This window comes from Bos indicus x Bos taurus, chromosome 11 (genome assembly GCF_003369695.1).
Source record: "Bos indicus x Bos taurus breed Angus x Brahman F1 hybrid chromosome 11, Bos_hybrid_MaternalHap_v2.0, whole genome shotgun sequence".
In the NCBI taxonomy this organism is placed as follows: domain Eukaryota; kingdom Metazoa; phylum Chordata; class Mammalia; order Artiodactyla; family Bovidae; genus Bos; species Bos indicus x Bos taurus.
The window spans coordinates 68,063,048-68,082,206 of NC_040086.1; the positions used below are offsets into that span (position 1 = coordinate 68,063,048).

A 19,159-nucleotide genomic window follows, 5' to 3' on the forward strand; every position below is an offset into this window, starting at 1 on the left:
GATCAATTTTTCAAAAAATAATGGGAATTCCTGCACCTTCTTCTCAATTTTGTTATGAACCTAAAACTGTTCTTAAAAAATAACTCAGTTTTGAAACGCTGGAAAAGAGGGAGCCTGCAAAGGACATCCTTTACTTCAAATACTAAACTTTCTGTTTCTTCCACCCTCGACCGGCCTTGATGTTTAAATCTTCCAGCTTGCCATCTCTCCATGTCTGAGAAGTTAACATCAAACCCCCTAATTCCATGCTCTAGCCTTAATCCTTGGCCCCAGACCAAGTCTGGCCACAGATCCCCTAGACTGGGCCAGAACCCCTGGAGGAGGGTGAAATGCCTAAGTCCTAAACAAATATGAGAGAATGAGTGTGAAGATGCCAGCTTCAAAGACAGGAATCAGGTGGCCTTGCTGGCCAGCAGCAATCTCAAAAGGGAAAAAGTATTTGAAGATCTGGAAGCAGCTCTGCAGTGCTGGGGGATAGGCTGGGGGACAGTCAGACAAAATCAGGGGATGCAGTGTGGGACAAGCTGAAGAGATCGTCAGCCCCACTCATGAAGACACTAAGCGAAGTGCAACAATATGGTGGAAACCACATTCACAGCAAAAGGAAGAGCGGAAGCTGCGTTCTATGAAGGGGCTGGGGCATGGTGGAAGGTTGTCTAGGCATATCTTAAGGAGTCACTGCAGATCAAAGCAGCAATTCCAGGAGGCACAGAGTGAAAGTTTAGAAAATTTCTGGAACAGCAGAAAGAGACCAGGGACTTGGCTCCTTCCTGAAAAAAAGAAGGTTCTACAAATGAGGAGCAAGGACACTGAAATAAAGCCTTTCCTTCGTCAATAAACCAAAGACAGAGAAATCATGATAGATCTCTGGTGATTGCACTCTTAACTTCCTGAGGATAAAAGACGATATATTTGTTCGACATGTATTCCTGGCTACCCAAAGAGATGACACTGCCTAGGTCTTACCCAAAAGCTGACTCACCATCAATTAGTCTCTATCACAGCCTGCTGTGCCTCACGCATCACATAGTCACATACCGGACAGCTCTGAAAAGAAAACAATCTGGTGTGAGCTGTCAAAGTCCTCTCGGTACCTGACCTCACCCTCTGGGGTAGGTTTCATTTCAAAACTGAAAGGGACTGAAGGGCTGGGGAAATCCAAAGATCAACAGAGCCCAAGAACAGGTGGTTCCCAGCAGAAAAGGGTCCCATGCTGGAATTCAAAACAGAAACCAGACCACTGATAAGGCAGTTAATGATGTCTGTCTCCAAGCCTTCAGATGCCATTTACACATTTCCCAATATTTACAACAGAGAATGACCATGATAATCCTACTGCTAACAACTAAAAATATAATTCTTAAATTTTGAAAAAATTTCTAGGCTTTATTAAATTTTAGAGCTTTGGGGTATCTCCAATAGCTGGGGTATTGGGGGGATTTCTTAATTCTGCAGTCATTCACATGGGCCACATTTTAATAGTAACAAATTCTATCACCTCCTCTTCCTTCTTCATCTCCTCATGAACCCTTGGAAAAACTCTTGTCACACTAAAAAATCACCAATCAGTTCACGATGGCTCTCTCACTACAGCAATATCCAATACAATTAAAGTGTACCTCATTAAAAGAGTCAGTTTATTTTCTTGAGGTTCATTTTAACTACCTGAGTAACCCTTAGGTAAGTCACTTAACCTTTCTGGGCTCAGTTTCTTCATCTACAAAGTAAGGGGGTTGGAAACAGACACAAGAAAAGCAATAAAACTTCCCTTAACTGAGAAAAAACTTAGGTTTTTAAGTCTAAAAGGTTCATCAAGTGGCAAGCAGAGTTTCTTTTTTTAAATATCATATCTAAATCTATCATAAAACACTAAGCATGAAGAAAAAACTTAAACTTTCAAAGAGAAGTGGCTATTAGTTACAAAGGGAAAAGAATCCTATTGACGCTGGACTTTTAATCTTAATCACTAGAAATTAGACAATAGAAAGCGATATACTTTGTAGTGTGTGTGCTCAGTTACTCCTCAGTCTTGTCCAACCCTTTGCGACCCCGTGTACTGTAGCCCACCATGCTCCTTTCCACATGGAATTTTCCAGGCAAGAATACTGTAGTGGCTTGCCACTTCCTACTCCAGGGCATATTCCTGACCCAAAAGTTGAACCCACGTCTCTTGCATCTCCTGCATTGGCAGGCAGATTCCTTACCACTGCACCATCTGGGAAGCCACACTTTGTAGAGACTAGGACTACTATTCAATCTTAAACCTAGCTGACATCATTCACACATGAAGATACAAGATACACACACACACAAACACAAAGTAAATAAATAAATGGACCTTGAAAGTAGCATCTAGGCCCCTTTTCTTAAAAAAAAAAAAAAATCACTCAAAGTGTCCTAGTCAAATTAATATTTAAGGAACTTCTTCCCTGGCAGTCAATAGGTTATTAAGACTCCATGCTTCCACTGCAGGGGGCACAGATTTGATCCCTGATACAGGAATGCTGCGCAGAGCAGCCGCCCCCCCAACCCCAATTAATATTTAAAATTGAATCAAAGCTGAGAAAGACAAAGAATACGTGAGACATGTTTCTCCTCCCCCCAAGAAAAACCATTTAATGAAATTTACTAGGTGACTTCCGATGGTGTTTCCAAGTACAAACAGAAACTGTCCTATACACAACCCTCCCTGACAGTCGGGTTTGCGAGTTGCTCATCACCTAGTGGCCTGATGAAGTAAATGCAGTTTCAAGTGCCCGGATAAACTTCCCGACATTTTGTGATCTCTGGCAGTATATACGGGGGCTACAGCCTGATGGCCTAGAGATTCTGAGCAGAGAACTGCAAACCTGCCAGACTCACAGCGAATTGAATAGATTCAGTTCACCATCCAATCGTTCCCCAAGAATGTGGGGACAGCCCACATTTCGTGCTAACTAATCATAAGAAGTGCAAGGCTGCACTTGCAAACAGTGAGACAGACAGACTGCTTCTGTGCTGACCAATGTGAACTGAAAGCAAGCTTAGATGCTAGGAGAAAACTGCAAATATTCCTTATAAATAGGAAGAGTGTCTTCAAACATTCTCACAATTGGATATGGAAGATACAGGCTATAACCGATGAGAACAGATTGCAATTAGATTTCAATTCAAAACAAGAAATAATTTTCTACCAAAAAGAGCTATTCAACAATATAATGGAAGAAACCATAAACAAAATGAAAAGATAATCTACAGAATGGGAGAAAATATTTGCAAATAACACACTCGACAAGGGCTTTACTGGCAAAATACACAAACAACTCACACAACTCAATAACAAAAAAACAAACCACCCAATCAAAAAATGGGCAGACCTAAACAGACATTTGTCCAAAGAAAACATACAGATGGCCAACAGGCACATGAAAAGATGTTCAACACTGCTAATTATTAGAGAAATACTCTTTGTGACCCCATGGACTATACAGTCCATGGAATTCTCCAGGCCAGAATACTGGAGTGAGTAGCCTTTCCCTTCTCCAGGGGATCTTCCCAACCCAGAGATCAAACCCAGGTCTCCCACACTTCAGGCGGATTCTTTACCAGCTGAGCCACAAGGGAAGCCCAATTATTAGAGAAATACAAATCAAAACTACAATGAAGGGACTTCCCTGGTGGTCCAGTGGTTAAGAATCTGCCTTGCTATGCAGGAGACACCAGTTCAATCCCAGGTCAGAGAACTAAGATCCCACGTGCCCCAGAGAAACTGAGTCTGTGTGCTGCAACTAGAAAGCCTGTGAGCCACAACTACTGAGCCCACACACCGCACCAAACGATCCCACATGACACAACAAAGATCATGCGTGCCGCAACTACGACCCAGTGCAGCCACATAAATAAATACTTTTATTTAAAAACTACGATGCAGAATTACCTCACATGGGTCAGAATGTGCCATCACTAAAAAGGTCTACAAATAACAAATGCTGGAGAGGGTATGGAGAAAAGGGACACTTCCTACACTGTGAATGGGAATGTAAATTGGTGCAGCCACAATGGAAACAACTGGAGGCTCCTTAAAAAACTAGAGTTGCCGTATTATTCAGCAATCCTACTCTTGGACATATAGTCAGAGAAAACTCTAATTCAAAAACATACAGGCAACTGAGTTCCAGCTGAAGGGAATGAGATTAAGTAAGAAGGTCTCTATACCATGGCTCATACAAAGCAGAAAACCTGCAAATTCACTTGTAGTAAAGCACCAAGGAAGCAACTGGCCACAAAAGCCTCTCACAAAGAGTACGCCCTCTATTGCAAGGGTGAAGAAATCTCATCATTACAGGCCTGGTATTGCAGCACTCCATGAAATGAGAATTATCAGAAGTCCACTGAATTCCTGATTCACAAACTTTCCTTCCAGTGTGGGAAGTTGCTAGGGAATTCAAAACACATCTGCACTTCTAGAGTGCAGCTACTGGTCCTTCGAAAGAGGCAAGTGAAATCTATCTGTGGTCGGCTATTTTGAAGACACCAACCTGTGTGTTATCCATGCCAAACATGCAACAATTATGCCAAATGACATCCAGCTAGCATGCCACATACATGGAAAACATGCTTAAGAATCCACTCTGATGGGAAATATTTCATTCTTTAAAAATATTTTTTTCTCTTCTTCCTATTATTGGTAGTTTTGAACATTAGATTTTTTTTTCCCCTGGGGTCAAAACATACCTAAGTATATGTTTACAAGTGGAAAAATAGAGTACAGAAATCAGGTATTGGCAGTTTTTCCATTTTCATTTCTGTGTGAATTTTTAATATAAATGCAGGGACATAAAGGCATTAATGTAAGTCAAAATGTTTCAGTGAACAAGTTTCAGCAGTTCAACTTTATAACAATTATAAATAAACCTGTTAAATTTCTCTGGACAATGAAAAAAAAAGATACAGACACCTCAATGTTCACAGCAGTACTCTTTACAATAGCTGAGACATGGAAACAACCTAAATGGCCATCAATTGATGTATATATGTAAGCAATACATATACACAATGAAATAGTACTCAGTCATTAAAAATAATGAAATAATGCCATTTGCAGCAACATGGATGGACCTGGAGACTATCGTACTAAGTGAAGTCAGAAAGAAAAAGACAAATACCACATGATATCACTTACATGTGGAATCTAAAATATGATACCAATGAATTTATTCACAAAACAAGAACAGACTCACAGACATAGAAAACAAACATAGTTACCAAAAGAGAAAACGGGTACAGGAGGGATAAATAAAAGAGTTTGGGACTAGCAGACACAAACAACTATATATAAAACAGATAAACAACGTGGTCCTATATAGCACAGGACATACTCAATATCCTATAATAACTATAATGGCAAATTTTAAATATATATATACACACACATACATATATATAATTAGATTCCTTGAGAAGTGATGAGCTTCCCAGCAACGGAACTATTCAAAAATAATTTAAATGATCAAATCTGTCAGGGGACTACAGAAAGCAATCCTGTAAGTGAATGGCAGACTGGAGACAAGGAGACTGACTGTATTACCTCAAAGGCCCTTTCCAACGCCAAGAGTCTATCATTCTAAATAAAGCAAACAAAAAACAAAAACCACTAATAAACAACTGAAGAATTTTTCCTTTGCATTTTTTTTCAAGCTCCGACCCACCAAGAAGCCAGTACAATTTTGTGGCTGTGGTACCACTTTTCACTTAAGTAAAAGTGGACAAATTATTTAACTCTATTTGCTTCACTCTTATTGTCTATAAATTTACAACCCAAATAATAGTACCCATCTCCTAAGATTACTAAGAAGATTAAATAATACGATAATTTATAAAGTACTTAAAACGATGCCTAACATAGAAACTGTATGAAACCAGCAGCTAGCTGCGGGAAGTGGGGGTGGGGGGTGGAAAGTGAAACCTAAATGTGCTGCTTGTTTTAGTTATCTGCTCCCCACTCTCAACCAAAGAATTCCTGGTTGTCGCTGGCCAGAGGCTAGGTTCCCTTGGCAACCAGCCTCAAAAAAGGAGCTCCGATCTACCTTCCTCAGAAAGGCAGCTCATTCTTTACCCTGAAATCTAGCATCTCCATCTGCACAAAGCAAACTCCCTCAAATCCCACAAATACCAATGTGCCAAATCAAGGAGCTGAGCAAGTATTACCCTCCTCACTTTATATGACCAATCACAGAACATCAGAGCTAGAAGGACTATCAGAGACCATCCAGAGAGACTCCTTTGTTTAATAAATGAGGACAAAAGGCTGAGAAAAGTAAAAGTTCTAGATGTGGCAAGCTGATGACAGAGTCAAGACAAGATCCCAGGTCTCTTTATTCTTAGCCTAGTAGTTAAAATTGCCCCATTTTTCAGTAGGACTGGCCCTACTAAGTCCCACACTACTGACCCATACTACGGACTTTGAACAGATAAAAGAGGAATAGAAGCAGTAGAGTGTAGAGGTTGCGAGCAGCGGCTCCGGAGCCAGAATGCTTATTCAAATCCCAGCTCTACCACTTACTGTGTGACTTTAAGCAAGTTTCCTAATCTGTTTCTATAAAATAGGGATAAGGGTTACAGGAAAGATTAGATAAGGCTATTTTAACGGTGAGAATCCACCTGCCAATGAAGGGGACACAGGTTCAATCCCTGGTACAGAAAGATCACACATGTCATGGAGCAACTAAACCCAGGAGCCACAACTACTGAGCTTGTGTGCCACAACTACCAAAGCCCGCACGCCTAGAGCCTGTGCTCCGAAACAAGAGAAGCCACACAATGAGAAGCCCTCACACCCTAACAAAGAGTAGCCCCTGCTTGCTCCAACTACAGAAGGCCCACACAAAGCAACAAAGATGTAGTACAGGCAAAAATAAATAAATGTTATTTTTTAAAATTGTCTATTTTTAAAAATGAAAACAATACATTGAAGCCTTTGTTTTTAAAAATAAAATCTTCACTACTCTCATTAGAAAAGAAACATATGCGTATTAAGTTTTTCAAAATAAAGCACATATATACAGTATTTACTTTTTAAAACAATTGTTCCCTACATCCTTCCCCTTTCCACTTTCCTGTCCTCAAAACTAGTATATTATTTAGTCACTTAATCCTCACAAGAAGTAAGATTAGTGTCATTTATCATTATCTCCATTTGACAGGCTCAGAAACTGAGGTTCAGAGAGGTTCACAACCATATAGCTAGTGTCTGGCCAGGGCTCCTGGAAAAGAATTTTCAGACATGCAGGAAGGTAAAGATAGTAAACTCCTTCTCTAATCCTGAGAGGAAGTGGTTATGATAAAAGGTTTCTAGAAGGTACCTAAAAAGAACCAAGACTGATTAATAGGATTTTTAAGAAACTCTTGCTTGAACAAGGCAAGATCAAAGAGACGTTGTAACCCCAAAAGCCAGTCATGCAGTGAAGTATAATCAATCCTACCCTCCCCAAAACAGTGCAAATTATTGATAAGCCTAACAAAGCAGGCTCTGAAGATAACCATATCACTGCACACCCATTCTTACCACCCCAATTGATGTATCATTTTAATCCGCTAGAAAGCACAGTTCAAAATAAGTGTTTTTTAGAGTGAGCAATTTGAGGCAGGAACAATGTCTTGTTCATACAGATCTTCCCCTCATTATCTGGTACACAACCTTCTACTAATATTTATTCAATACATTTCTGTTTAAAAATGAATAAATTTATTCATTCAACTGCTATGTGCTAGCTACTGTTCTAGAAGGTGGGAATACAACAAAGAACAAAAAAGTGGGTGAAATTTACATTCTAATCATGAGTGGCAAATATTAAACTATAGAAGAGAGCTCTTCAAACAGTGCCTGGCACACAGTAGGGAGCATTCAAAATATCTAAATAATGAATGCATGAACAGTATATCAAACAGAAATAAGTTCTAAGGAGGAAAACAAAGCAGGAAGGGAAACAAGAAAGGCAGAGAGTAGAGATGGTTTTTATCATAGATAAGATGGCCAAGGAAAGGTTCACAGATTAGGTGACAGTTGAGCAGAAACCTGAAGGAGGCAAGGGAGGAGGCCATATGACATCTGGAAGAAGTGTTCCAGAAAAAGAAACTACCATGGTCCCAAGGCGTGGCATGCTGGATCAACTGCAGAGAGACCAGTGTGGCCAGAGCACAAGGGGAGAGTGGTAGAAGGTGAAGTCAGAGGAGCTGGGAGAGGTGATACACGCTGGGAGAAGATCCCACGCGGCCATGTGGATCACTTTAAGGACTTCAGTGTTTATTCTGGGTGGGACTCAGTGGACAGTATTCAGCAGAGGAGTGGCATGATTTGATATACACTTAACAAAATTACTCTAGTCACTGTTAAGATCAGACTCAGGGACCAAGAGCAAAAGGAGGAAGACTATATTCCAATAGTAACAGGGAAGGGGGTGAGAAGTGTTCAAACTCTGGATGTATTTTAAGGTAAAGCTCATAGGACCTGCTGGTGGATTGGATGATGAAAGAAAGAGAAAAAAAGAGAGTCAAGAGGGACGTTTCTCGTGGGCCAGTAGTTAAGACACCATGCTTCCAGTGCAGGGGGTATGGGTTCAATCCCTGGTTGCGGAACTAAGATCCCGCATGCCATGTGACACAGCTCCCCCAAAAGGGGGTGTGGGGAGAATAGAGTCAAGGAAGAGCCCTCTATAAAACTGAAACTGAGGTGGGGAGAAACTGACATAGGTACAGGTTTGAGAGAAGTTCCAAGGTTAATGTATTGAATACACTAAGTTCAAGAAGCTATTACCCTGTAGGCAGCTGACATTAGACTCTTTGAGTTCACAGGAAGACATTTAATCTAGTAATATATACTTTATAATTCTCAAGGTATAAATGGTATTTAAATTCCTAAAAGAGAGAACCTAGGAAATGAGTGTACACAGAGGAGGGATCCAAGGAGTGATCTGAGTACTCCATCATTGGAGGCTGACGAGACGAGAAAGAAATCAGCCAAAAAATGTATGTGTTGGGTGGGAGGGGTTTGCATAGGAATTTGAGAAGAAGGGGCTAGAGAGGCAGAAAGAGAACCAAGGGAGGAGAATCCTAAAAACAAAATGAAACTAGTGAGGAAGGAGGGTCAAATACTGCTGAGAGATTAAGAGAACCGAGAAACAACCATGGACACACGCACTATATTCTAAGCATTCTTCTCTAAACCATGCATAACACATTTTTTTCTTTTAATCTATGTTAAATCCCAGTATTGTGCAATGAATACACATAAGGTTTCTGTTTAATGCAGCTTTATCCACATCTCAAAAAACTCTTAAATGCTCTTAGTATGGACACCAAACACTTTACACAGTGAATAATGGTGAATAAATGTTTTTTATCTGGTTGAAGTAACTGTCTCTCTGAAACAATGTCCTTAACCAAGTCTTGCTTGTGCTCAGCAGGTGTTATCAGAGAAATGAGCTATTCAAACAAATTTCTTTTGTTCTGCCATAAGTAGCAATTATTCCTGAACTCCTTTCTCTACTTTCTAACCCAAACATCCTAAGCAGCTAAACAAAGACCCTAAATGTCCACACACTACCCTTTAAAAACAAAAGAAAACAAAAATCCAAAAGTTGGATGAGAAAGGGATATGCTGTCCATTGCAGCTGCTTTCTTTTACTGTACAAAGGGTTAATCATTATTTGCTAATTCAAAAGCTCTGCTTTACCTACATTTTGACCTTAAAATCTCTAGATAGGAAATGTGACTTCTAGTGTCTTCATCTTAAAAGAGAATTATTGCTACAAAATAAGAATTTTTAACTGTGCTCTAGTGAACACAGACAAGTCTCAATATCTACATTTCTGAAACAGCAAAACAATAATCACCACAAACTGAATCATGCAAATATCTTTCATGTCTCTGTGAAATGGTTACAACTTCTGAATGGACTGAACTCTATGCCTTTGGGCTCTTGCTCCCTCTGCCTAGAATACCATTCCCTGCCCTTCACTATGCAATTTACCAACTTGGGACTCAGAGTGAATGACAACTTCTCCAAGCTGCCTTCCCAGATTCCCTCTCCAAGGCTTGAATCAAGGGCTTCCTCTGAACCCGTAACACCATAGCTTGGTAAGCACCAAAGCTTACTCGTATCCCAATACTTTAAGACATTACACTTTGAATCTGTTTACTCATCTATCTCTTCAAACCATAAACATCCTGAGGGCAGGGACAATATCTCATTCATTTTTATAGCCTCAGTGTTTGGGACATATCAAGCAATCAGTAAGTATCTGCCTAATGAAAGAACATGAAATTTTTACCTCAAATACGTTATATGATTTTGTAGCACGTTTCCTTAGTAAACCAGGTGAATGGAGGCTAATATTAGAATTACTGGCATCTATATGATGCAGCAATCCTACTCCTGGGCATATATCTGGACAAAAGTGTAATTTGAAAAGATATATGTATCGCTAACTTCTCAGCAGTACTATTTACAATAGCCAAAACATGGCATCAACCTAAATGTCCACTGACAGCTGAATGGATAAAGAACAGGTGGTACACATATACAATGGAACATTACTCAGCCATAAAGCAGAATGAAATAACGCCATTTGCAACAACATGGTTGGACTTAAGAGATTATCATACAAATGAAGTAAGTCAGAAGGAGAAACACAAACACAATATGATATCACTTATATGTGGAATTTAAAATATGACAAAAATAAACCTATCTACAAAACAGAAACAGACTCACAGGCACAGAAGACAGACTTGTGGTTGTCAAGAGGGAGGCAGGGTAGGCGAGAGATGAATTAAAGAGTTTGGGGTTAGCAGATGCAAACTATTATACACAGAATGGATAAACAACAAGGTCCTACTGTATAGCACAGGGAACTATATTCAATATCCTGTGATAAGCCATAATAGAAAAGAATAAAAAAAGAATATATATACAAAAGTTTCTTACTGACACAGCATTATAAATCAACTATATTTCAATAAAATAATATAAAATATAAAATTACTGGCATCTAATCACATTTCCAACTGATAGCAGAAACAAAGTAACTTCCCCTACCTGACACTGGAAACAGAGAATAAGAAAAGATCAACTCAGGAAGAGTTATACTAGCTGCTCTTCCTTGATTTGTCCCACACCACAGGAGAGGTTAAGAGACCTCTGGATCGCTCTTCTCACCTCCTTTCCACTGATTCTGTATCCTTCTCTTCTCTCTGCCCTATTCTTTTCTCTCTTTCCTTCTCCTACCTTTTTTTCCTTCCTCATATTCTACACTTTGTATTTGCATTCGTTCTCATTTCCCCTTTAACTTTTCTCTGCACTGTTCTCCAGGCCGCATTTCGGTTAGAGTGACCCTGGGGAATCCTTGGGCAATGCTTTGTCCAACTGGAAGAACTTAGGCCAATTCTGGTAAAGCACACCAACAGATCTGCTTCTGTAAAGCACACCAACAGATTTCTCCTATTTCTGAGGAAACCAAGCACTGATTCCCTAACACCAATGGAGGATTACCCGCATATGAGGTCAAATTGTTACTAGCCACAGTGGGTAAGACAAGTTTCTAAACTGCACTGTATAGTATCCTGAAAAGTAACAGGGGAAAGGCCCTCTTAATTTACAGTAATTTTAAATAAAAGAGAAACGGAAAGCTAAATATGAAGGAGAAAGAGAAAAAGAAGTCACGTTTTGGGGGAAAATGCTGTGTGTTGACAGGGCAAATATTAAAAGCTACAGAACAGTTGCTGGACCAGGAAGGTTGGGGAGAGGGGAAAAAAAGTAGTCCCTGCCCCAAGAGAACTTAAGTCTTATTCTCACCACTTCCCAAATCCACAAATGTAAACATTAGAGAACCAGAGAGAGGACAGCCTCTTGAACCAAAAGTGTCAGGAACCTAACATAACGAATTGGATGTTCTGGGACAGAAAAATAATGACTGGATAGAAAACATTTTGAATTTAATACGAAGTTATCCCATGTGTTAAAGTCAGTGACACCGTATGAGAAGCCAAGAAAAGGAATAATCCACAATTAAGAATCGAGATCACCAGCTGAGGCCCTAACAAGCTGTGTAACCTTGGGCAAGTCGCTTGACTACTCTGATCCAAAGATGGGTCTTTCACTGGCAAAATTGACTGTAATGATTAAATAACACTTTGAAAAGTTTTATATAACATATCTATGTGAGGTCAAAGAAGCAAAAATTCTATGTTTCAATTTCCAAAGTGAAAGCCTGACTCACCTTCCCAACCTTGTTAAACCCTTTAATGAACCTGGAAGAGTCATGTGAGGCTCCAGGGGTGGGGTAGTGACTATTTATAGTCAGTTCCTCTGTATCTCAGTGGCTTCATCTGTAAAATGGGAGGTGTGGAATTCACTCACATATCCACGAGATAGTGCAGGTCTGAGGAAGGAAGTGGAGAATGTACTGTACATGAGTAAAACATTTACACAACCCTCCCTCCCAGGGATAAATAACCCAGATCATCTGGACAGAATTAGAAGGGGCCTTAGACAGCATTTACTCTCCTGTTTTACAGATGGGAAAACTGAGGCTCAGATAAATGAACTTGATTGTAGAAGTCTAAAAGCCAGCCAGTGGCAGAGCTGGAGCTAGGGGCCAGAGCCACCAGTTCCCGTGTCCAGTGCCCTCTTTGCCTGATCTCAGGGTCACGCAAAACACCTGAGGCCCATACAACGCATTACCAACAGCAAGACACACTATAATTTCATCAAAAGCTAAATGTGGGCTATCCAAGGGAAGGGGTATAAGACTCTGAAGAGGTCAGTGCTGAGATCTGGGAAACGGAAGGCCTTGTTGGGAAGGTAAGTAAAGTCCCAGACATATTCAGACATGAAGAGATTAAAGAAATACATCTGGAAGAAAACGTTTATGACTTTCCTGGTGGTTCAGACAGTAAAGCGTCTGCCTACAATGCAGGAGACCCAGGTTCAATCCCTGAGTCGCAAAGACCTCCTAGAGAAGAAAATGGCAACCAACTCCAGTATTCTTGCCTGGAAAATCCCGTGGATGGAGGAACCTGGTAGGCTACAGTCAATGGGGTCGCAAAGAGTCGGACGTGACTGAGCAACTTCACTCCACTGGGCAGTCTTGGGAAGAAAGACCCAGTGGATAAAATTTTCTTTAGGGAAAAGAAACAGGTGGCAGAGGATCAGAATGCTTTGAATCACATTAATTCTTCTTTTTTTTTTTAGGATAATTCTTGATTATAATTACTTTGTAAATTATAATTTACTCCTTTTGTTGTCTCCTAAGTTTTAACAAGGTTTTTATCTCTTTAGTTTGACATGCATCCCCTTCTTTTAAAAGTAGAGAACAGAAATTACCAGAGTACACTGCATGCAGTATGAGTAAGTAGTTTTTGCAAATATTTTCATTTCTTCATATAAACGTGTATATATGTTTCAGTTATTATGCAAAACATATTTTTCATAGTGGTTTGCTTTTAAAAATGTGAGAACCACTGAAATAACGAACAAAATAAAAGTTCAAATAGTGCCTGGCACACAGTAAGCACTTAGTGCTGTGACTGTCATTGTGACCGTTATGTACCTATCTATTAAAGTTGTCTGTGGGACTATCTATGGTAACATGAAGGCCTTTTGGAGAGTCTAATGCACCAGATCGGTGTAAGTGAAAAGAAGCAAAAAGCACTTCTCTCCACCCATACAACACAGCCCTATTTAGGCACATATTTGTTGCTTGGTCCCCAAGTTGTTACAATGAACTGAAAAGTCCACAGGCCGCAATTTATCTAACATTGTCACGCTCAGTCAATATCTGTGAAGAAACGGAGGCCTGGCGCCAGAGTTAAGTTTATTTATTTTCACCTGGGTGGAGGTTGGGGTGGGGAAAGGGGAAGTCATGCCCATGTGTAGCTGAAGGAAGCAAATGAGTCATACAAAGAAACTGTTTGTTCCCACAGAGCCAGGTAAGTTCAAATGTGCCACAGACCAGGCCGGACTGACAGATACTTGAGGCTTCATGCAGGGCTGAATCACTTCCTTCTCTCTAGCCTCATCCAGACACATTAAAAAAAAAAAAAAAGGCATCTGAGCCCCTTACAGACATAGCTCACACCAGGAAAAACTGGGAATTCCCAAACAGATACAAACAGGGGATGACTATGCATCAAGAAGTTACCTGAGGGGTTCCTTTAAATAACAAGCTCACCTGAACGTCCAAATAGTATCTAAATTCTAAAACCCTGACTTAAAAGAAAAACTTGAAAATGTGCTCACCAATAAGTGTATCAGAAGGTCTGGAATCCATCCTGGACACTGTGTGACCTTCAATTAGTCACTTCATCTCTCTGGGCCTAAATGAATTCATCTGTTAAAAAAAGAGAGAACACGTACTTCAGAGAATCATCGTAAAAAAGATAGTATGCAGTAAAACGGTTAGCCGAGGATCTAGCACTGGTAAATGCACAAAAAATGTCCTTCCCTTCTCGTCTACAAGTTAACAGTTGAGGTAAACTGAGGTTCACTGGCCACGCTGGCCTATGGAAAAGGTCATAGGTATCCTAAACGCTTCATGGAAATTGCTTTTTTTAAAGAAGAAACTTTATAATACCATGTATTTCTCTCTCCAGCACAACAGCCTATCTTATAAGTCTAGGAAAGCAGTAATTTCGCATCTCATTCCTTAGTGATTGCTAAATGTTTTGGTACTGCGCCCCCACTTATCCATTCATTATTAAACATAACGAGCCAGGGACTGGATATGCTGCCTACTTTCTATAATCGCGATGCTATTGCAAACTAATGAGAGAAATGTATTAAAATTCGCCCGCTGATGGAACTTCCCTGGTGGTCCAGTGGCTAAGACTCTGCTCATAATGCAGGGGGCCCCAGGTTCCAGCCCTGGTCAGTGAAATGAGTCCACATGCTGCAACTAAAAGATCCTGTATGCTGCAATGAAGACTCAAGATCCCACATGGCGCAATTAAGACCTGGCACGGCCAAATAAGTATTAAAAAAACAATAAAATTCCCCGCTAAGGTTGGGACCAGCCTACGCGGTTTCAACCCACTCTGGCCACAGCACTCGTTGCGCGGAGAAGGCCCCATACCGTGGGTGGGGTGGGAGGGGGCCCCATTCTAGTTTTCAGGGCGACCCCAATTTTTCGTTGGCGACGAATCCAGGACACGTGTCGCCATTTTGTGTTCAGCAAATATGGCGGCCACCCCCGCGGGGAAGGGGGCGGGGGACTGAGGGACCGCCACGTTAGCCGCTTTCCCTAAAGGATCCTAAAGCACGCCGCGCACTCGGCCTGTTCTGTCTGGCTCAACCGAAGGAAAAGGGAACGGGCAGAAATCACAACTGGCGCACCAACGGCCCCAGCGACCTTTCCTCAGCGGGAGGGCCGCTCGGCTCCACACCCTCAGGAAAGGTCCTCCAAGATGGCGGGCCCAGTTGGGGGCCGCCCCCGGACCGCGCGGGCGCGATGGCTGCGCTGAGCGGCGAAGGTGCCGAAAGGCAGCAGCGGGAGCGTAACCCTCGCGGGGGAAACCGCAGGAACCCCCCCAAGAGCCCGGATAAATGCACGCCATTGTCTTAAACGTGTGACGAGGCAGCAGCGACTAAAACGACACCAGCGTAGGAGGTGGGGTTTCTGCGGGCTTAACGAAGAGAGTTGCAAAATGCAGACAAAGCATTATGTAAATGGACGCCATTCTCTTTATGGCCCCGTTTCTAGCACTTCCCAGAAACCATCAGCACAGCCGCGACTCATGGCGGTGGCGCGGGATGATTTTGGTCTTTCTCCCCACCAGCTGCCGCCACAGGGCCGGGGCGGGGGTGGGGACTGGCGCGGGGCGCCCGGACGCTGAGGACGAAGGGGCCCCACGTGCCCGTCCGAGCGGGCGCCCGCCCCAAAGGCCTCGTCTCGCCTCCCCTCCCCCCCGGAAGACCGCGGCTGCCCCTCCCGTCCTCCCCACACCCTTGCGCATGCGCTCTGGTCTCTTCACGCGCACGTTTTAAACCCGCGGCGTCCTAGCAGCCGCCTGCAGTTACGGCCAGGGCTGTCTGTGTCGCTCCGCAGTCAAACCGCTTTTGTACGGCGGGAAATAATGTGTCGCTCCCAAGCACAACATTACCATTTCCAAACGTCTGCCGGCGCCTTCTGGGGTTAATAAAATACATGTTCGTCTTAAAATTTTGCCGGAATCACAGCTTCTGCCCACCGGTGCTTTATTTTCAATGCTAGCCTATTAAGAGGGTTTTTGAAAAACTACTCTATTGGGGTTGGCGCAATCTTGTGACCTAAAAAGGATGGGTCCTCATTTTTTTTTCAAAGGGTCCTGCGCAGCAAGCACTTCCGGGGTCAGAGGGTACGCGGGGTTGAAAGCGGGCTTCCCGCCCCGCCCAGACCGCCGAGGCTGCCGCCGGAGTCGCCACCGCCGCGCCCTCGCCCACCCGCCCGCCCGCCGCTCCCGGCCCCGCTCGCCCCCTCCGCCGCCGCCGCCCGCCCCTGCGACGACGCCGCGGCCTCCTGCCCGCGCCCGCTCGCTCCCGCGGCCCTCGCTCGCCTCGCGCCGGCAGTTTTGGGCCTACACCTCCCCTCCCCCCGCCAGCCACCAAAGACTTGACCACGTAACGAGCCCAACTCCCCCGAACGCCGCCCGCCGCTCGCCATGGATGCCGGTGTGACTGAAAGTGGACTAAATGTGACTCTCACCATTCGGCTGCTTATGCACGGAAAGGAAGTAGGAAGCATCATTGGGAAGAAAGGGGAGTCGGTTAAGAGGATCCGCGAGGAGAGTGGCGCGCGGATCAACATCTCGGAGGGGAATTGCCCGGAGAGAATCATCACTCTGACCGGCCCCACCAATGCCATCTTTAAGGCCTTCGCTATGATTATCGACAAGCTGGAAGAAGATATCAACAGCTCCATGACCAACAGCACGGCGGCCAGCAGGCCCCCGGTCACCCTGAGGCTGGTGGTGCCGGCCACCCAGTGCGGCTCCCTGATTGGGAAAGGCGGGTGTAAGATCAAAGAGATCCGCGAGAGTACCGGGGCCCAGGTCCAGGTGGCGGGGGATATGCTGCCCAACTCCACCGAGCGGGCCATCACCATTGCTGGCGTGCCGCAGTCTGTCACCGAGTGTGTCAAGCAGATCTGCCTGGTCATGCTGGAGACGCTCTCCCAGTCTCCGCAAGGGAGAGTCATGACCATTCCGTACCAGCCCATGCCGGCCAGCTCTCCAGTCATCTGCGCGGGCGGCCAAGATCGGTGCAGCGACGCTGCGGGCTACCCCCACGCCACCCATGACCTGGAGGGACCACCTCTAGATGCCTACTCGATTCAAGGACAACACACCATTTCTCCGCTCGATCTGGCCAAGCTGAACCAGGTGGCAAGACAACAGTCTCACTTTGCCATGATGCACGGCGGGACCGGATTCGCCGGAATTGACTCCAGCTCTCCAGAGGTGAAAGGCTATTGGGCAAGTTTGGATGCATCTACTCAAACCACCCATGAACTCACCATTCCAAATAACTTAATTGGCTGCATAATCGGGCGCCAAGGCGCCAACATTAATGAGATCCGCCAGATGTCCGGGGCCCAGATCAAAATTGCCAACCCAGTGGAAGGCTCTTCTGGTAGGCAGGTTACTATCACTGGTTCTGCTGCCAGTATTAGTCTGGCCCAATATCTAATCAATGCCAGGCTTTCTTCTGAGAAGGGCATGGGGTGCAGCTAGAACAGTGTAGGTTCTCTCATAACCCTTTCTGCTGTTTTCCCATGATCCAACTGTGTAATTTCTGGTCAGTGATTCCAGGTTTTAAATAATTTGTAAGTGTTCAGTTTCTCCACAACTTTATCATCCGCTAAGAATTTAAAAATCACATTCTCTGTTCAGCTGTTAATGCTGGGATCCATATTTAGTTTTATAAGCTTTTCCCTGTTTTTAGTTTTGTTTTGGGTTTTTGGCTCATGAATTTTATTTCTGTTTGTCGATAAGAAATGTAAGAGTGGAATGTTAATAAATTTCAGTTTAGTTCTGTAATGTCAAGAATTTAAGAATTAAAAAATGGATTGGTTAAAAAATGCTTCATATTTGAAAAAGCTGGGAACTGCTATCTTAAACTCTTTGTTGGTGCCTTTTTTTTCCTCCCCTTTTAGCGTTAGGCCTTTGTAGGAAGAGAGGTGGGCCCGTTCCTGGTATTTTCTCCAGCCCTTTTCATCTTATTGGTAAGATTCCATTCCCTCTCATCCCAACAAAGGAACCCGGCAGGCTGGGCCTGCTTTGGGGTGTTTGCAGAGATGGAAGGCTCTCTTGGAGAGTGACATCCCTCCAGCTAGGTTCCAGAGAGAGGCCTCTGCCCATTTCTCTGGTAGAAAAAACATGAGGGTTTTCTCGGATTGGAAGAGTATGCCCATTCTGTAGGACCTCTGATGAATGGTAGTGTGTCCTCTAGTCCAGCCGGCCCCAGCCCCACCCCCAATCCCATGTGCAAAACTCTTAGCCAGGAACAAAAAAATGTTCTGAGGTGGGAGGAGCCTGGGGGGCCCAGAGAAAAGGTGGGGGAGGGAAGGGCTGGGCTGGGGGGGAAGGGAGGGGCTGAGGAGGGGGGAAGGGAAGGGGGCTAGGGTGGGTCTAAGGGCTTGGGAGAGGGTAGGTGCTGCAGGGTGGTGGTAGGCATAGAGGGTGGTGTTTGGGCAGCAGGATTGAAGGGGGATGGTACCAGCGGGGCGCACGTGTCGAGCATAGCACCTGTGGCAAGCAGCCTGTCAGAGGATGTTCCTACACCTGCCAAGTGGTGTATCCAGAAACAATGGAGGCCCAGCTTATAATTCTTCAACTGTGTGCAATGTTTAGAGAAATCATTGTACCAGGAAATAATTCTGCCTAAATGGGGCAGTCCACACTGGCAGGAATGTAGGCTGATCTGTCGACAACCGCCGAAGAATGACCTCAATGTTAAAAATGCAGATTCCCGGGTCCCACCCCAAATCTCATCGGAAGACCGCATTTTTAACAAGACTCAAAGGTTCGGAATTAGTGCCGCTAATTCTCTTCACCGGGAAGGAAGATTTTGCTGTAAAGGCCTAGCAGCCTCCTGTCAGCCAGTAGACCTAGGCTGAACCTGATGAGAGGAGGAAATTTTTCTACTATT

At 43.6% G+C, this 19,159-nt stretch overlaps 1 protein-coding gene and 1 long non-coding RNA gene across 24 annotated transcripts in view; one reads left to right on the forward strand and one right to left on the reverse strand.

Moving 5' to 3' along the window:
- The window catches only part of LOC113901406, a 57,457-nt gene extending 41,139 nt beyond the window's left edge, over window positions 1-16,318 (reverse strand). For 4 of the 23 annotated variants that reach the window (XR_003513424.1, XR_003513425.1, XR_003513419.1 and 1 more), the window contains exons 1-4: window positions 15,108-15,896; window positions 14,276-14,366; window positions 12,255-12,416; window positions 983-1,047 (exon numbers count right to left, since the gene is read on the reverse strand). This is a non-coding gene — a long non-coding RNA (uncharacterized LOC113901406). Of the gene's footprint in view, window positions 1-982; window positions 1,048-12,254; window positions 12,417-14,275; window positions 14,367-15,068; window positions 15,088-15,107; window positions 15,906-16,134 lie in introns of those variants that run through there. The other 19 variants (XR_003513430.1, XR_003513428.1, XR_003513427.1 and 16 more) reach the window with 12 other exon arrangements.
- Window positions 16,319-16,392: 74 nt separating this feature from the next.
- On the forward strand, window positions 16,393-18,128 carry PCBP1 (poly(rC) binding protein 1). Its single transcript, XM_027555714.1, has one exon. The coding sequence runs from the start codon at window positions 16,672-16,674 to the stop codon at window positions 17,740-17,742; it is 1,071 nt and encodes a 356-aa protein (XP_027411515.1). The 5' UTR covers window positions 16,393-16,671; the 3' UTR covers window positions 17,743-18,128.
- The last annotated feature ends 1,031 nt before the right edge of the window (window positions 18,129-19,159 follow it).

Coding starts and splice junctions, on each gene's coding strand:
- PCBP1 (XM_027555714.1), top strand. CDS start 16,672: ATGGATGCCGGTGTGACTGAAAGTGGACTAAATGTGACTCTCACCATT.